We start from the raw sequence: 14,537 nt of genomic DNA on the forward strand, positions 1-14,537 counted from the left end.
ATTCTATATATATAATAGTTGGCATCTGCTAACCCCAAACACTCAGTCCATCTCTCTCCCACACCCCCTCCCCCCTGGCAACTGCAAGTCTGTTCTCTATGTCTGCGAGTCTGTTTCTGTTTCATACATAGGTTCATGTGTGTCATATTTTAGATTCCACATACAAGTGATATCATATGGTATTTGTGTCTGTCTTTCTGACTTGACTTTACTTACTATGATCATCTCTAGTTGCATCCATGTTGCTGCAAATGGCGTTCTTTCGCTCTTTTTTATGGCTGAGGAGTATTCTATTGTATATCTGTACCACATCTTCTTTATCCAGTCATCTGTCCATGGGCATTTAGGTTGCTTCCACGTCTTGGCTATTGTAACTAGTGCTGCTATGAGCGTAGGGGTGCATGTGTCTTTTCGAATTAGAGTTTTATCTGGGTATATGCCCAGCAAAGGAAACCATAAACAAAATGAAAAGACAACCTACAGAATGGGAGAAAATATTTGCAAACAATGTCCTGACAAGGGCTTAATTTCCAAAATATACAAACAGCTCACACAACTCAACAACAAAAAAACAAACAGCCCAATCGAAAAATGGGCAGAAGACCTCAATAGACATTTCTCCAAAGAAGACATATGGGTGGCCAACAGACACTTCATGTTTATTTGATGTTGGACCATGTGTTTTGCAAAATGATTGTGCCAAAGTGGTTGCACCGCTTTTCCCTCCCGGAAGGAAACAGGTGTTTGTTTCCTTGTGGCCTGATCAACACCAGATGCATCCCAGTCTCATCAGCCTGGTGGTGAGAACACTTTCTCAGCCCGCTGGCCAAGGATGGGCTTTGCTTCTGGCTGACGGTTCCTCCTGTGTCCTCAGCTCCGGAGGAGGCGTCTGGTCGAACCAGGGCTGTGCTCTCACTGAAGGGAACCTCAGCTACTCCGTCTGCCGCTGCACGCACCTCACCAACTTCGCCATCCTGATGCAGGTGGTCCCACTGGAGGTAAGTGCCAGGTGGGGAGGGGCTCCTGGACCATAAGGAGGTGCCCTTTCTCCATCAGCCTGTAGTGGGGGCCAAGTGCATGTCTTTGTTGTCAGCACCAGGGGCTTCAGCTGCACTGGGGTGGTTGGGAGCCTCCACTGGTAGGGATGCCTGGTGGTTGGGGACATCGGTGAGGCTCCACTTCTTTTGCAAAAGCTCCTGTGCTCCGGGTTTCCTCAGGCAGCACGTGTGCAGGCCCTAGGTCCCTTTTGAGAATTCACATGTAGCCTGAGAGCCTGTCATGGCAATATTTTCTACCTTCGGTCACTGGGCTGTGAAACTCTCCCTGTGCCGTGGGCGTGTCCAGCAGAGCGAGGTCCTCGGCTGTAAGCAGCATGCCTGGATGTCCAGAGAAGGTGTCACTGGTGGTGACATACAGGTGCATCTAAGTCCAGGGTGGCCGCACCATGTCCTCTGAGCATCTCTGCCGTGAGAAAGGAGACCCTGGGCTGCAGACGGGGCCCTGGACCTGTTTCTGAGGGACCTGGCTTCCAGCCCCAGTGGGAGCGAGCCCTGAGATAGGGGAGGCGATTTCCAGCCACCTCTTGGGTCCTCCTCTCCAAACCGGGCCAGGATGTCTACCCTTAGGTCCAGGATGGAAGAGGACCCTCCTGGTTGTGTTTCTCTGCTTCAGAATATTTAATCTTTATTGCCTGCTAGGCTTAGTCAGCACTTGGTCAGCAGTAATTTCTGTGGGTCAAGGCATGCATAGCTTGTAAGAGAAGAGAAAGAGTGGTCTTTAAAAATGCAGATGCCCTGGGGTAGGACCCTCTGAACTATGATTTGTCCCTGACACCTGCAAGTGATGACTTCCTTGGCTCCTTAGGCCCCCAAAGAAAACTGAATTTTCCTGGTGCGGGGCAGAGAGCAGGGAGGTGATGGGGCTTCTCCTAGGATCTCCTAAGATGCAGGGCAGGTCGAACATCTAGAGATAAGTTTGGTTTCATCCCATACTGTGTTTCAGAAATTGAAAATTTTTATTTACGACTCAATTTCTGGCTGCTCCTGAAGATCCATGGTGATGGTGCACCAGAGTTTTCACTTGGGACAGCAGGGCTAGAGCTGGGTGGGGGCTTCCTCCTCCTCCATCAGCAGAGCTGAACCCTCCACCGGCTCGGCACACTGGCCACTTGTCAAGAGGATGCTCTGATCTCCCCACTTCTATGTGCCTGAGGGAGGGGAGGAGGCAGCTGATGGGAAATGAGATGCCAGCACTAGCTGAGTCTCCTTTGCTGTATAACCTGCTCTGGCAGGTGCTCTGGCAAACCCACCCCCCGTAACGGGGGCCCACCCTCTCGGGGTACATCCACTAGCTGGCTGGGTCTGTCTGTTTATGAACAGACTCCTTTCTCCTGAGTTTTGTAGTCCAGGTACTGCATATATTGGGCATCAGTAAATATTTGATGAACCCACGATTGCATCAGTTTTGTTAGGGAAGGTGTGATTTCTATAGCAATACCCAGACTGCAAGCGGTATTTACCTGAGGATTAGTTTCTTATCCACTATCATTCAACAAACACCTATTGAGCACCTAAGGTGTGCCAGGCCTGGAGGTTCATTTGTAAACAAGAATACCGTGTGTTTCTGCTTTGGAGTAATTTATATTCTAGTGGGAAAGACAGAGCATAAACAAATTAACAAGCAAATAGGTAATTTCAAAGAGCAATAAAGGTAGGAGGAACCTGGCAGGGAGGGATGGAGGAGACGTCAGGTGGGGATGGAGGATGCCTTTTGGGAGTGTGGTTGTGGGGGAGGAGGTGTCTCCCAGGAAGTGACATTTGAATAGAAGAGGCTCATCTCTAGAAGTCCTGGGAGAGGAATATTCCAGGCAAGTGCAGAGGGCAGGAGGCAGGACTGATGAGGTTAGCATATCACGGGTGGAGGGCAGTGGGCGTGGGGATCTTTCCATCTGCAAAGCACATCGTGGATTTTACAAGCAGACTGTGAATTACTTATGGAGACTCCAGAGAAGGGGTTCCAGGCGACCCCTGGGAGGACGTGGGGGGCCGGCCCCCCGCACAGTCCCTGCACAGACACACCCGACACTGTCGATCTGGACAGATGAGCCCCTTTGCTCTCCTTGTGACAGGTGAGGGTGGGGTGAGCAGACTTCTCTGCAACCCCATCGCTCAGAGTCACCAAGGGTCACCAGGTTACGCCAGGGAATCCTGACCACCCACGAAGTGAAGCCCAGGCGTGGTCGCATCAGAGTCCTTTGGGCCGTGAGCTTTTAGAGTTTCAGGGCAAGCTCTTCTATCGTGGGCTGGAGGGGTGCGAGCCCATCTGTCTGCCCAACACTCTTAGTGGTGAGTCTTTGTCTGGGCAGGTGTGACCCCCAATCAGTCCCGGTGGGGGCGTTTTCTTGAAGGCGTGACACTTAGGGGGCAGTTGAGTGCCTGGTACCTGCTCCCTTTTGGTTTCCATCTTTCCCACGTGCTCTGTCAAAACCCTTTCTTTAGTTGTCCTGCAGCTCTTTGATCCTAAAACGGGGCGCACACTGGGTAGCCGGGGAGATCAGTGCGGTGGGCCATTGCTAGTGATTTAAAGGAAAATTAAAGAAGACGACAACATATCAGAGTGCCCTGAAGTGAGGACAGTAAGTCCCTGTTCCTGAGACCCAAGCATCAGGTCCTGACTGCGTGAGACGCCCGTTGCTTCTTCCTCCACCCATGCTTATCCTCATCCACAGCTCCTGGGGTCATTGGAGGCAGGCTGTGGTCCTGGGGGTCATAGAGCAGAGTGCCTGCTGGTGTCAGTGAGGACAGGAAAGGCACTGTTTTGGGGTCTTTTCCCTCCGTCGGGCCTCCCTATGTAGGTGAAGGGCTGTCACCATCGCCATCACAGATGAGGGTTTGGGGACTTCTCCAAGGTCACCCGGGGGCAGAGTCTGGACTCGAGCTCTGCTCTCCTGTCCAAAGCTCAGGCGGGTGACCATGCCCCTGGACAGCCCGAGAGCAGCGCTTCCTCCTCTGGAGCCTTTACACATTGAGGACTAAATCCAGTTTCCTCCTTGACGTGGGTGGGTCCGCTGGGCAGTGGAAGTGGGCAGAGGGACCGAACGCTCAGCAGGAAGTTGTGTTTGTGCCTGTCGGTGGGAGAGGGAGGAAGGGAGGCAGCCTGGTCCAAGAAGCAAAAAAAAACTGGGGTCACAGAGCATCTGTGATTATAGATCTGTCACCACGCAGTGGTGATACCAGATTTAGACAGTCTGTGGGTGTCTTTGTGGAAGCAAATCGTATCTACTCATTGCCAGGAAAGGTCGATTTGAAAATGGTTTAAAATTACCCATGCTAAAAATGAACATTTTCATGAACATTTAAAAAAACAACAAGGCAGTTACCACAAGTCGCTGCCAAATCTGTGGTGCTTTTGGAGAATTAATAAAACCAGCACGGACGCCTTTCCTTCCCTCACGCTGAGCCGCATCTTCCTGAGCTCTGCCTCTCAGCCTAGGTCTCGGGCTCTTGGGCAGGTTCTGTCCTCTGAGCTCACGTCTGCGTGCCGGCTCTTCTCTGCCAATCTCTTCTGGCTCCTCTCCTGCCCAGCTTCCTCCTCGATGGTCTGCCCTTGGAGCCCCTTTCCTCCCCGAGTGAGTCAAATAAGGTTCGGGGGAGACTGGACCGAACCCCCAGCCTGTGTGATACACTCCCAGTGATGCGTTTGTGTGGAATGACCTCAGATGAGTGAATAATACAATTCGCAGCTTGGAGAGGCAGTTGCTAAGGTCTGAGAGCACATTGCTCGTGGCTCCTTCCCAATGCCCAGTGCCTTAGGGCCTAGCATTCGGCAGGGGCGGCTGAGCAAGTTCCTGGATGAGAGAGTCAGTCCCACAGAGGAGAGGAGCTTGAAGAAATATGGGAGCAGTCTCCTTGGATGCTGGAATGCCCAGAGCTTGCGGGTTTAGTTAGTAACCCTGACTCCCAGGTACAGGGACCAAATGTGCACAAGTGCATGTAGGTGGGTGTGAGAATCTCACTCATCTCTGAGGACCAACCAGCAGAGTGTGCTGGGGACTGGGAAATGGAGGCTCCTGCAGGATGCTCTGCTGGGCTGGTCCAGGTGGGGTCTAGGGAAGGGAGCAGGTGGGTATCACCCGGGTTTCTTGTTGAAGCAGCAGTAACCACCGTGGCTGACTTATGAATGGAATTTATAGGAAGGGAAGTCAGAACAGGCAGGATTTGGAAGGGGTGAGAACAGGGCAGCTCTAGGATGAAGGCCTGAAGGTATGGAAGCCTTAGGGATAACTCAGTCTTGCCTGTGTCCAGGACCCTGTGTCCCCGGAGGTTCACATTCCAGGGGCACAGGCTGGCTGTCTATCCTGGGAAAGCTGTGCAGTGATGGACAGCCCCACCAAGGCTGCAGCCAGTGATGCCCAAGGTGAGCTGGTGGTGGGCACAGCCCCAAGCTGGCAGGAGCACTGGAGGCCCATGTGGCGCAGCTCGGGCCGTCTCCAGGGGCTGCCCCTGGCTCCGTCGTGGGCTCCTGGAGAGCAGCCTGGGCCTGGATGTCTGTCCTGGGAGGGGACAGGAGCATTATGCTAGAACAGGTACTCCTGAACGGCTGGACCCCAGGAGACCCCTCACAGTCCCACCAGCCAGGGAGCTGGGGCCAGGGAAGAAGCAGTTCCCTGAGACAGAGTCACAGCCTGTGGTCTGCAGGCTGACTGTGGCCCATGGACATGTTTTAGTTAGCCCATTTGTCAATATTTATTTCTTTAAAATTTGTTTTATTGAAGTATAGTTGATTTACGATGTTGTGTTGGTTTCTGCTGTACAGCAAAGTGATTCAGTTATATATATATATATATATATACACCTTGTTTTTCATATTCCTTCCCTTTCCCCTGATGGTTTATCACAGGATATTGAATATAGTTCCCTGTGCTCTACAGTAGGAACTTGTTGTTTACCCATCCTACATATAATATAATAGCTTGCATCTGCTCATCCCAGATTCTCAATCCATCCCACACCCACCCCCCTAGGAAAACACAAGTCTGTCCTCTAGGTCTGTGAGTCTGTTTCTGTTTTGTAGATAAGTTAATTAATCTCCAGGTTCATCCCTATTGCTGCAGACAGCATTATTTCATTCTTTTTTAATGGCTGAGTAATACTCCATTGTATATACATACCACATCTTCTTTATCCATTCATCTGTCAATGGACATTTAGGTTGCTTCCATGTCCTGGCTATTGTAAGTAGGGCTGCAATGAACATTGTGGTGCATGTATCCTTTTGAATTATGGTTTTCTCTGGGTATATGCCCAGGAGTGGGATTGCTGGATCATATCATAGTTCTATTTTAGTTTTTAAAGGAACCTCCATACTGTTCTCCATAGTGGCCGCACCAATTTACATTCCCGCCAGCAGTGTAGGAGGGTTCCCTTTTCTCCACACTCTCTCCAGCATTTGTTATTTGTAGACTTTTTAATGATGGCCATTTTGCCATTTGTCAATATTTCAGAACTCAGAGATATCTAAACTTTTAGACTTCTGCTTTTCTTAAAAAATAAAAAGAAGGAGAAAAAGATTTGGCCACACAGAGCCTGATGGAGCAGCTCTGCCCCCTGCAGGCGGGGGTGAGCACCGCAGTTCTCCACAGTCCCCGTCATTCCCTATTGCCTCCCTCACACTGGAGGCCATTCATCCTCGTGTTCCCATTGTTCTGCTTTTAGGAAGACAGTAAAATGCTTCCTGTTCTTTTCTGAGGTAGAAAAATGACATATCCACTAAGAGGTACTTTTGAAAAAGAAAAGGAAGATAAAGATATTCCTTTTGGGAAGAATAGTCTCGCTTGTTTATTATGTATGCAAGCTCCCAGCTGGCCTCATAAATTTATATAAGCTGCCTCTCTGGAGGCATTGGTGGTTGTGGTCTCTGACTCAGAAGAGTCGATGTCCTGAAGCAAACTCCAGGCTCTTCTGGGCCTTTCTAAATCTAGCCACTGTTGGGAAAGGAAGGGCATGGCTGGTGCACACCTCGCCAGGCTTGCTGGGGCTGGAGCTGCAGTGGGGCGGGTGGGGGTTCCGCTTCACAGGAGCCCCTCCTCCATCTCTCAGGGTTAGAGGACCCCCTGAAGCCACGCCCCTTGCAGCTGCCTGAAGCCACGCCTCCTGGCTGCCAAGGAGGGGCGCGGAGCGGGTGTGGGGTGGAGTCTAATTACAAGGCAGCCGGCCCCGGGGTCTGGTGAGATGCTGTATTTGTGGTCCTGGCAGGGGTATCACAGACAGGCCCGGCCAGCATTTAGTCCGGTGCCGGCAGAGGGCTCGATTCACCATCTGGAAGCAGGTTCTTTCCTCCAGAGAGAGAGAGAGAGAGAGAGAGAGAGAGAGAAGAGAGACGGAGGGCAGGGCAGGGACATCAGGACTCCATAGCGGTTCAGGGTGGTTAGCTCTGGGCTGGAGGGCTGAGTTGGGGACTGAAGTGTGTTATGACCCAGATCAGGGACATCCCACATTTTTTGTCATAAATATCATGGATCTCTGTGTGGTGGTGGAAGCCAGAGAGGGGAAAGGGGGTCCTCTTGGAGAAGCTGCCAACCCCACCATGTTGGGAGTGAGGGGCCCTGCAGGAGCTGGAGGGCTCTTTGCAGGATTGAGACCAAGCCAGGGCCAGTTCCTGGGGCTGTTTGCTGTAAAGCTGCTACACCATGTGGGAAAATGCAACAACACAGAAGGCAGAGGTGAACACGCTGACAACGCCCCTTCTCGGGTCTCCCAGCCCCCCTGCCTGGAGCAGTGGCCGATTCTGTCACCTCAGAGACAGTCTCCGTGTCACCCTGTTTTTTAAACACAGGGTAGCTCAGTGTAAAGGCCGTTCTGTGCTTTTAAAAGACGTATCGGTACCTCCTGGCCACAATTCCGTCTCTGTCTACTCCGATCTGCCTCTTTCATTTTCACGACCATGTACCGCCCCCCACCCCATGACTTCTCTCTGTAGAGCCACATCAGGTGACGACAGTCTCTGGCTGCTGCAAACAGTAAGATCTGTGTGCAGACACCCTTCCCTTCACCGGGAGTGCGTCTGTAGGACACATCACCACAGTGGGCTTGCTGGGTCAGGCAGTGCTTGGTTTTAACTTTTCATAGATGCTTGAAGCCACGATTGGGGCTCTGCTCCAGCCCTGCCGCCGTGGAGAGTGTCAGGGTGGCTGGTGCGTGGGGCCCATGTCATCCCATTGTCCACGTGCCTCCCCCAACAGATGCTGTGTGTGCTTTGCGATCTCAGTGTTGCGTTACCCCCCATCCCCACCCCCACGTATAAAGCTGGAGGTCACACAGCTTCCAGTTAGCATCTTGAGGGCTGGCAGCCTCCCAGCCGCACTGGCAGCCTCAGGGGCAGGGCTGGCGGCTCCCTGGCTCCCACAGCCTGGCTGCCCAGGGCTGGATGCGGGAGAGATCCAATCCCCAGGACCCCAGGTATGTCCAGGTCCTGGGCCTTTGCTCTTAGACCCACCCCTTCCCCTGCTGGGCTCTGCATCACAGGGCCGACCACTGCTGGCTGGTGTCCCAGGTCCCTGCCCCCTGGGGCTCTGGCAGGAGATGGGAGGGGAAGGCAGTGGGGCCAGGTGTCCGTCCTCTCTTGCCAAGTCTCAGGCGGCTTTCCTGGTGGTGGCCTTGTCTCTGCAGCCTCCCACTGGGCAGCTCTTCCAGCCTGTGGCCCTGGCTTCCCCAGGTGACCGTGGGCCAGGGCAGGTGGCTTCTTGCTGAGATTAATTAATGCCCGGGTTGTGCCGTTATCCCTGTGGCATCTCTGTTGCCCTCTTCCCTTTGTGAACACTGCCCTGAATTAAATTTCCAGTTCTTTGAGGGGCTAAAGTGGTTCCTGTTTTCCCAGCAGGCCCCAGACTGGTCCACAAGCTGTGTGGCTGAGGGGAGGTGGCGAGACACCCCCAGGAGCCTGGTCTGGGTAACAATGGGGTGAAGTGGCTCTGTCTTTGCCCCAGGCTGGCTCCTTTGATGAGGTAACTAGCCTGAGGAAGGCAGGTCGCTGACATCATTTTAAAGACCTAGGAGCCAAGTCTTCGTGTATCTGGTGGGGAGAAATCCCACCTGATGCACCACTGTGGGGCTGTGGGGTACCAGACCAAGAAGCTCATCTCTGCCTGTCTTCAGGGCTGTAGTCTCACTCCATCACTGCAACGTGAAATTCACTGCAGTAGGGACTCAGTGCAGAGGGTGTTGCTGGCAGAACCTACAGCTGGTTAAACTCAGGGACTGTCGCCACACCCGGGCTGCCCAGGGCTGAAGAAGGCGCCTGGCTCAGTCAGGGTCAGAGCCGCCCGGGGCGGGGGTGAGGGGGCAGTGTGCAGGCTCCCCAGAGCCTGGGTCCCTGCAGAAGAGAGACCAGAAGGCAGGACAGGAACCAGCCTTGCAAAAGAGCCAGAGGTGGGGAGGTGGAGGCAGAGGAAACAGAACATAGCGTCCAAGACCAGCAAGGGGCTCAGAGCGTCCACAGCTGGGCTGACACAGTGAGTGGGCTGCACAGTCTCAGATGTGTCCCCACTTGTCCTTCACTCTACTTGGCCGCGGGTTCCCTTGACAACTGGCTTCATGCTGAGTCCAGCCAATGAGAGACGGGCATGAAGTGATAGCCGTCTGCTCTCACTCAGATGCTCCTCGCGCAGCCTGTGTCCTCTGCGTGGTCCCGGTTCTTGCTGTACCACCTTCCCTCCCCGACCCCAGCTCATGGGACAGGCCTGTTGTGTTTCCAGCTTTGCCAGTGGCCCCAGCTCTGCTCACATCACCCCCTCCCATTGCCTTTCCCACCCTACAAGGGCAGAGGTTCTTGCTGTGGCTGTTCTCCGGGACCCTCACCATCATCTCCTTTTCCAGGGGTTCCCATACTTTGTCACCAGCTTCCTATGTTCAGTCCCCTCTGCTGAATCCCTGGGGGGGTCTTTCTTTGCTGTGTGGACCCTCCTGACAGAGTGACTAAGGTGGTGAGGCAGAGATGCAGGAGGGGAGGTGCTGATCACTCGGGGGCCTTGGAGACCCTGGAAGGAAGGTGGATTTCACTTTAGGTGCCAGAGTGCCCGGGAGGTGGGTGAGCTGGGAACCATATCTGCTGAGTGGCGACTTGGCTGAAATGGGGTGGAGTCGGGGAGAAGCGCAGGGGGCCTAGCGGGTGGAGGAGGTTAAGGCGGAAGCTCTGGAAACAGGAGAGAAAGAGGGATGTGTTAGCAGAGGAACGAACAGGACTGGGCAGGGGCGGGCTCTGAGCAGAGAGGGAGAACCCAGAATGACTCTCAGGTCTGGGGCCCCCTCCACATCCCCCAGCGATCACCTCTGCCACAGCCCTGTTCGTTTCCATCACAGCCTGGTCCATCTCAGAACTAGTGTCCTTATTCATTCGCTCATGTGTTTATCTCTTTATGCCTTTGTTCATTATCTGCTTTCCCCAATGCAGGGCAAGCCTCGGGCTTGGCACACAGTGGGTGCTTAATACTTGCTGCCAATGGCGGTCCAGGCCACGTGGGGTCAGCACTGCCTCACCAGCCATACAGCGCTGGGCGGTCACCTTTCCTCGTCGTGAGAACCAGGATGCCCACCCCACAGCCTGCTCTGCAGGTCCAGTGCCCGCATGCCGCAGGTGCCCAGTAAAGGCAGTCCCGCTCTTCCCCTCTTAGCTAGCCGCTCTTCTGTGACGGCTGCCCAGACAGGTGTTCGGAGCTTTGCTTCATCTCTTGAGCACCTGGAGTTTGCCAGTCCGCTGTCAGACGCTGGGGCTCCCAACATGTCTGCGTGGACCTCACCACCTAGAGTGCACGCTGCTTCTGGTCCAGGAGGCCCTCTCCTGTCCTCTCTGTCCACTTCCTGCCACGTGTTGGGGCCTGGGTGAAGCCCACACCCCCCTCCCATCCAACTTCACAAGGCACAGGCTGTTTGCAGGTTACAGCACAGCCGCATTTAACACAGGATGCAAGTTCACTTAATACCCTGACACACCAGTGGGCTGAAGGTGTGTTAAAGTTGTAAAGCTCTTATGTAAAAAGAGAGGGGAGTAAACCCTTCAGGCAATCAGCGTCTCTCAGATTGTCCCCCTACCAACACACACACCATTCTGCTCTGGATTTTTTTTTAATTAATTAATTTATTTTTATTATTTATTTCTTGGCTGCATTGGGTCTTCGTTGCTGCAAACAGGCTTTCTCTAGTTGTGGTGAGCATGGGCTACTCTTCGTTGTGGTGCACAGGCTTCTCATTATGGTGGCCTCTCTTGTTGCGGAGCATGGGCTCTAGGCGTGTGGGCTTCAGTAGCTGTGGCACGCAGGCTCAATAGTCGTGGCTCACAGGCTCTAGAGCGCAGGCTCAGTAGTTGTGGCACATGAGCTTAGCTGCTCCTCGGCATGTGGGATCTTCCCGGACTAGGGATGGAACCTGTGTCCTCTGCACTGGCAGGCAGATTCTTGACCACTGCACCACCAGGGAAGTCCTAGGCTCTGGATTTGACAGCTGTTTTAAACCAGAAAGGTTTGAAGACCCCGACTTCTGCAGGCAGGCTCCTCCTGGTCCCTCCTGTGGTCTGCCTCAGCGTTATTCAGGCCAGTGTGTCAAAGAATGATGTACGAGGTTACCTGCACAGACCTCGGATATGCCAGTTTATGTGGGATCTTAGGGTCCTTCTGATCGCCTCTCACTTTCACCATATTGGCTCAGTTTGTAATTCAAGTGCCATGGAAAGTATGACCTTCCAACATAGCTTGCCTTATGTTCTGTATAACCATTTCAAGACTGGCTGGCCAGGATGTTAGCTCTGCTCATGAGAGGGGCCATATCTCTTTCTTTTTAGTATTTCCTTTCGTGCCTGGCTTGAGGCTGGCTTTGGTTGGGTTTGGTAAAAGTTGTGATGAAAAGTTGGTTGATGATTGAATTGGTTGATAATAGGGTTGATTGATGGAGGAGTTGATTGATGGTGGGTTTGGTTGATGGTGGGGCTTGAGGGCATGTGGTATAGGATTGGGCAGGTATGGGTCTGAGGCTCAGGCTGGACTCCCATTTATCAGAAGCTCTAGGCAGAGTGTGCATGCAGAGAACAGGTAAAGATTTCAGTGAGTGTGGCTGGCCAGGTATAGCTCTCACACCTGGAAGCTCCTGCACTGTGCAATGAGCTCTCACGTGAGCCTACTGGAATCTCACAACAGCTCTGTGAGTGGAGGAGGTAAAGTTTTATTATCTCTCTAAGAGGTATACAAACAGTGATGTAGATTAAATACATTTTTTATGGTGAATCAGTGGGGGAGTCAGAGGAGTAGACTTGAGGGCTCTTTCTACCCTGAAAACTTCAGCAAATGCCTCTGGAAAACCATCATTCTCAGTGGTACCCTGCTGTTCTCAAAGCTGTGGGTGGAAGTTTCAGGAATGTGATCTCTGTTCTCAAAAAGCTCATCCTCTTTCCGGGAGAAAGAAGACTCCCCTGTGAAATGTGACAGTGCTGTCAGAGTGGGACGCATCCCACTGGGGGGATGTGAGATGTTTGGACAGTACAGCGATGGACAGGGGTGGGAAGAGCTGACACCTCGGGGTGCGGAGGACTCATGCAGAGAACTTGGGCTCAGGGCCAGACTAGGGAGGGGACTTCCCAGTGGCAAAAGGATGAAGATGTCCTGGAGCTCTTGGACACGGGCACACTGCTATCATTTGCAGACATTTCCATTGGTTATTTAAGTTAATTTCAATTTAGTGAGTCCTGCAGAGGTGGGCCTTAGCTTCCAAGAACAGCTGATGGTCTTCTGATATCCATCAACTCTGGTAACCGATACTTTCCTATATCTCTAGGCAGAGATCGTCGTAATAGTGACAAGATTTTTCAACTGTCTTATGAGACAGCAAAGGAAAATGACATATTCAGTATAACGTTAGTGTTTCCTCATTTGGTTTTAGTCTCCGTTTCTGAAAATTATCGCTTGAAGTAACAGCACTTCCAAAGGGGTACTCTCTTCCCCTCCCCCAAAGAGTTTGAGAAGTGCCAAGAGTAACGTAGCTCCTTCTAGCTATATATTTACCTGGAGGATTCTTAGAAGCCTTAAGTTGCTCATATTCTCCAAAAGTCTTTAAAGGCAGATAGAGAGTGCAGCTTTCCCGAAACTTATCTAACACCAGAAACGTCAATTCACGGAAGACCAATGACAGCATCTCACAGGAATTAGAGAGTGAAGCGACATGGTGTGGGAAAGTGGCTCTAGGAATATATCTCCATTTGCCATCCTCGGGTATGTGGTGACTCAGAACACCACGTGGCCTGTCTGTCTGCAGATGGAGATGTTTAGGGCCCAGATCTTGGGATGCTGCTAAGAAGGCTGCCGCAGGAATGCGCTGGTGGCCCCTCCTGCCCAGGAGGCTTGTTTTGGTGAATAGACAGGGGTTACTCATGAAGGCCCCCCACCCCATGTCCAGGGCTATGGGGTCCAGGCTTTTGCCTCCATTCAGCCAGGGATTTAAAGTGTTCCCTGACCCCTCAGGGATGAGTTGAGTGACTCACAGCTCTGGAGGAAGTAAAGCCCATTAAGTGATGAGCTCTCAGGCACCAACCCGATGGGCGCCAAATTGCTCCCTGTGACCCACTTACGTTTCCTGGTGGGGCCTCCTGGGCCCGTAGCATTTCCCTCATCCTGGCCAACAGCCCTTTTATGTACCTCAGAGTTGCCTCCTTTTTCCCAGTTAGGCCCCAGTGAACAGGGAAGAAAGCAGTTTAGCTGGAGGCCAAGGTCACTGGGTGTCCTGGCCAAGGCTGGAGGGACCTTGGTGTCTGGCACTGGACACAGATGCAGAGGGAGCTCCAGGCTGGGTCTCTGATGCTGATGGAGGAGCCGTGAGCCCCAGCAGGAAGCTCACGGCAGGGATTTCTGTGGGATGCTGGTCTCCTAGGCGTGTGGCTTAGGGAGCATGGAGCTTCTTGACTCCCAGGGTCAAATGTGTGTGACCTTGAGACACCAGCTCCTGGAGTTTTGGTTTGTGCTGTTAGGTGAGCTGTGGTTTCTGTCACCGTCCTTTGTGCCTTTGCATCCACTTACTTGCCACATTTGTTTATGCTCTACTTGACATCAGGGATAACAGCAAACTCTTCCATGGCTCTGAGCACTTCATAGCCTCAAATTCACTCTTAGGTCATCAGCTGGGACAAGGTCATGCTGGGACTTGAACTGGGGCCTGGGTCAGGCTCTTAAGCAAACCCTGCACCTCCTGGGCAGCTGTGGAAGTTGCATCCTAGACAAGGAGGCACGGAGCAGGCGGGCTGCATGGGGAAGGGTGGGAGGGGAGGGGAGGCAGTAGCAGCACAGATGCTAGCGGGGGGAGGAATTTGAGTGGTTGGTGAAGCCATCTGGAGCATCTGAAATGTGCAGAACCAAGGGCCAACACCAAAGGACTGGCCCTCTCAGTGGCAACAACGGGGCATCGGGGGAGAGGTGGGGACTGGCGATCACCACCAACTCAGGATGGCCCAGTGGCTGCCTCGTGCTCAGCTGTGCATCAGCCCTGGGACCCTTTCCAGCCTGAAGC

The 14,537-nt window shown here is 52.9% G+C and overlaps 1 protein-coding gene across 2 annotated transcripts in view; it reads left to right on the plus strand.

Annotated features, from left to right (window-relative positions):
* The window catches only part of ADGRD1 (adhesion G protein-coupled receptor D1), a 151,771-nt gene that overhangs the window by 104,180 nt on the left and 33,054 nt on the right, over positions 1-14,537 (plus strand). For both annotated transcript variants that reach the window (XM_057745437.1, XM_057745436.1), the window contains one exon: positions 875-998. In XM_057745437.1, the coding sequence (XP_057601420.1) occupies positions 875-998 (124 nt within the window). The remainder of the gene's footprint in view (positions 1-874; positions 999-14,537) is intronic.

This window comes from Hippopotamus amphibius, chromosome 8 (genome assembly GCF_030028045.1).
Source record: "Hippopotamus amphibius kiboko isolate mHipAmp2 chromosome 8, mHipAmp2.hap2, whole genome shotgun sequence".
Taxonomy (NCBI): domain Eukaryota; kingdom Metazoa; phylum Chordata; class Mammalia; order Artiodactyla; family Hippopotamidae; genus Hippopotamus; species Hippopotamus amphibius.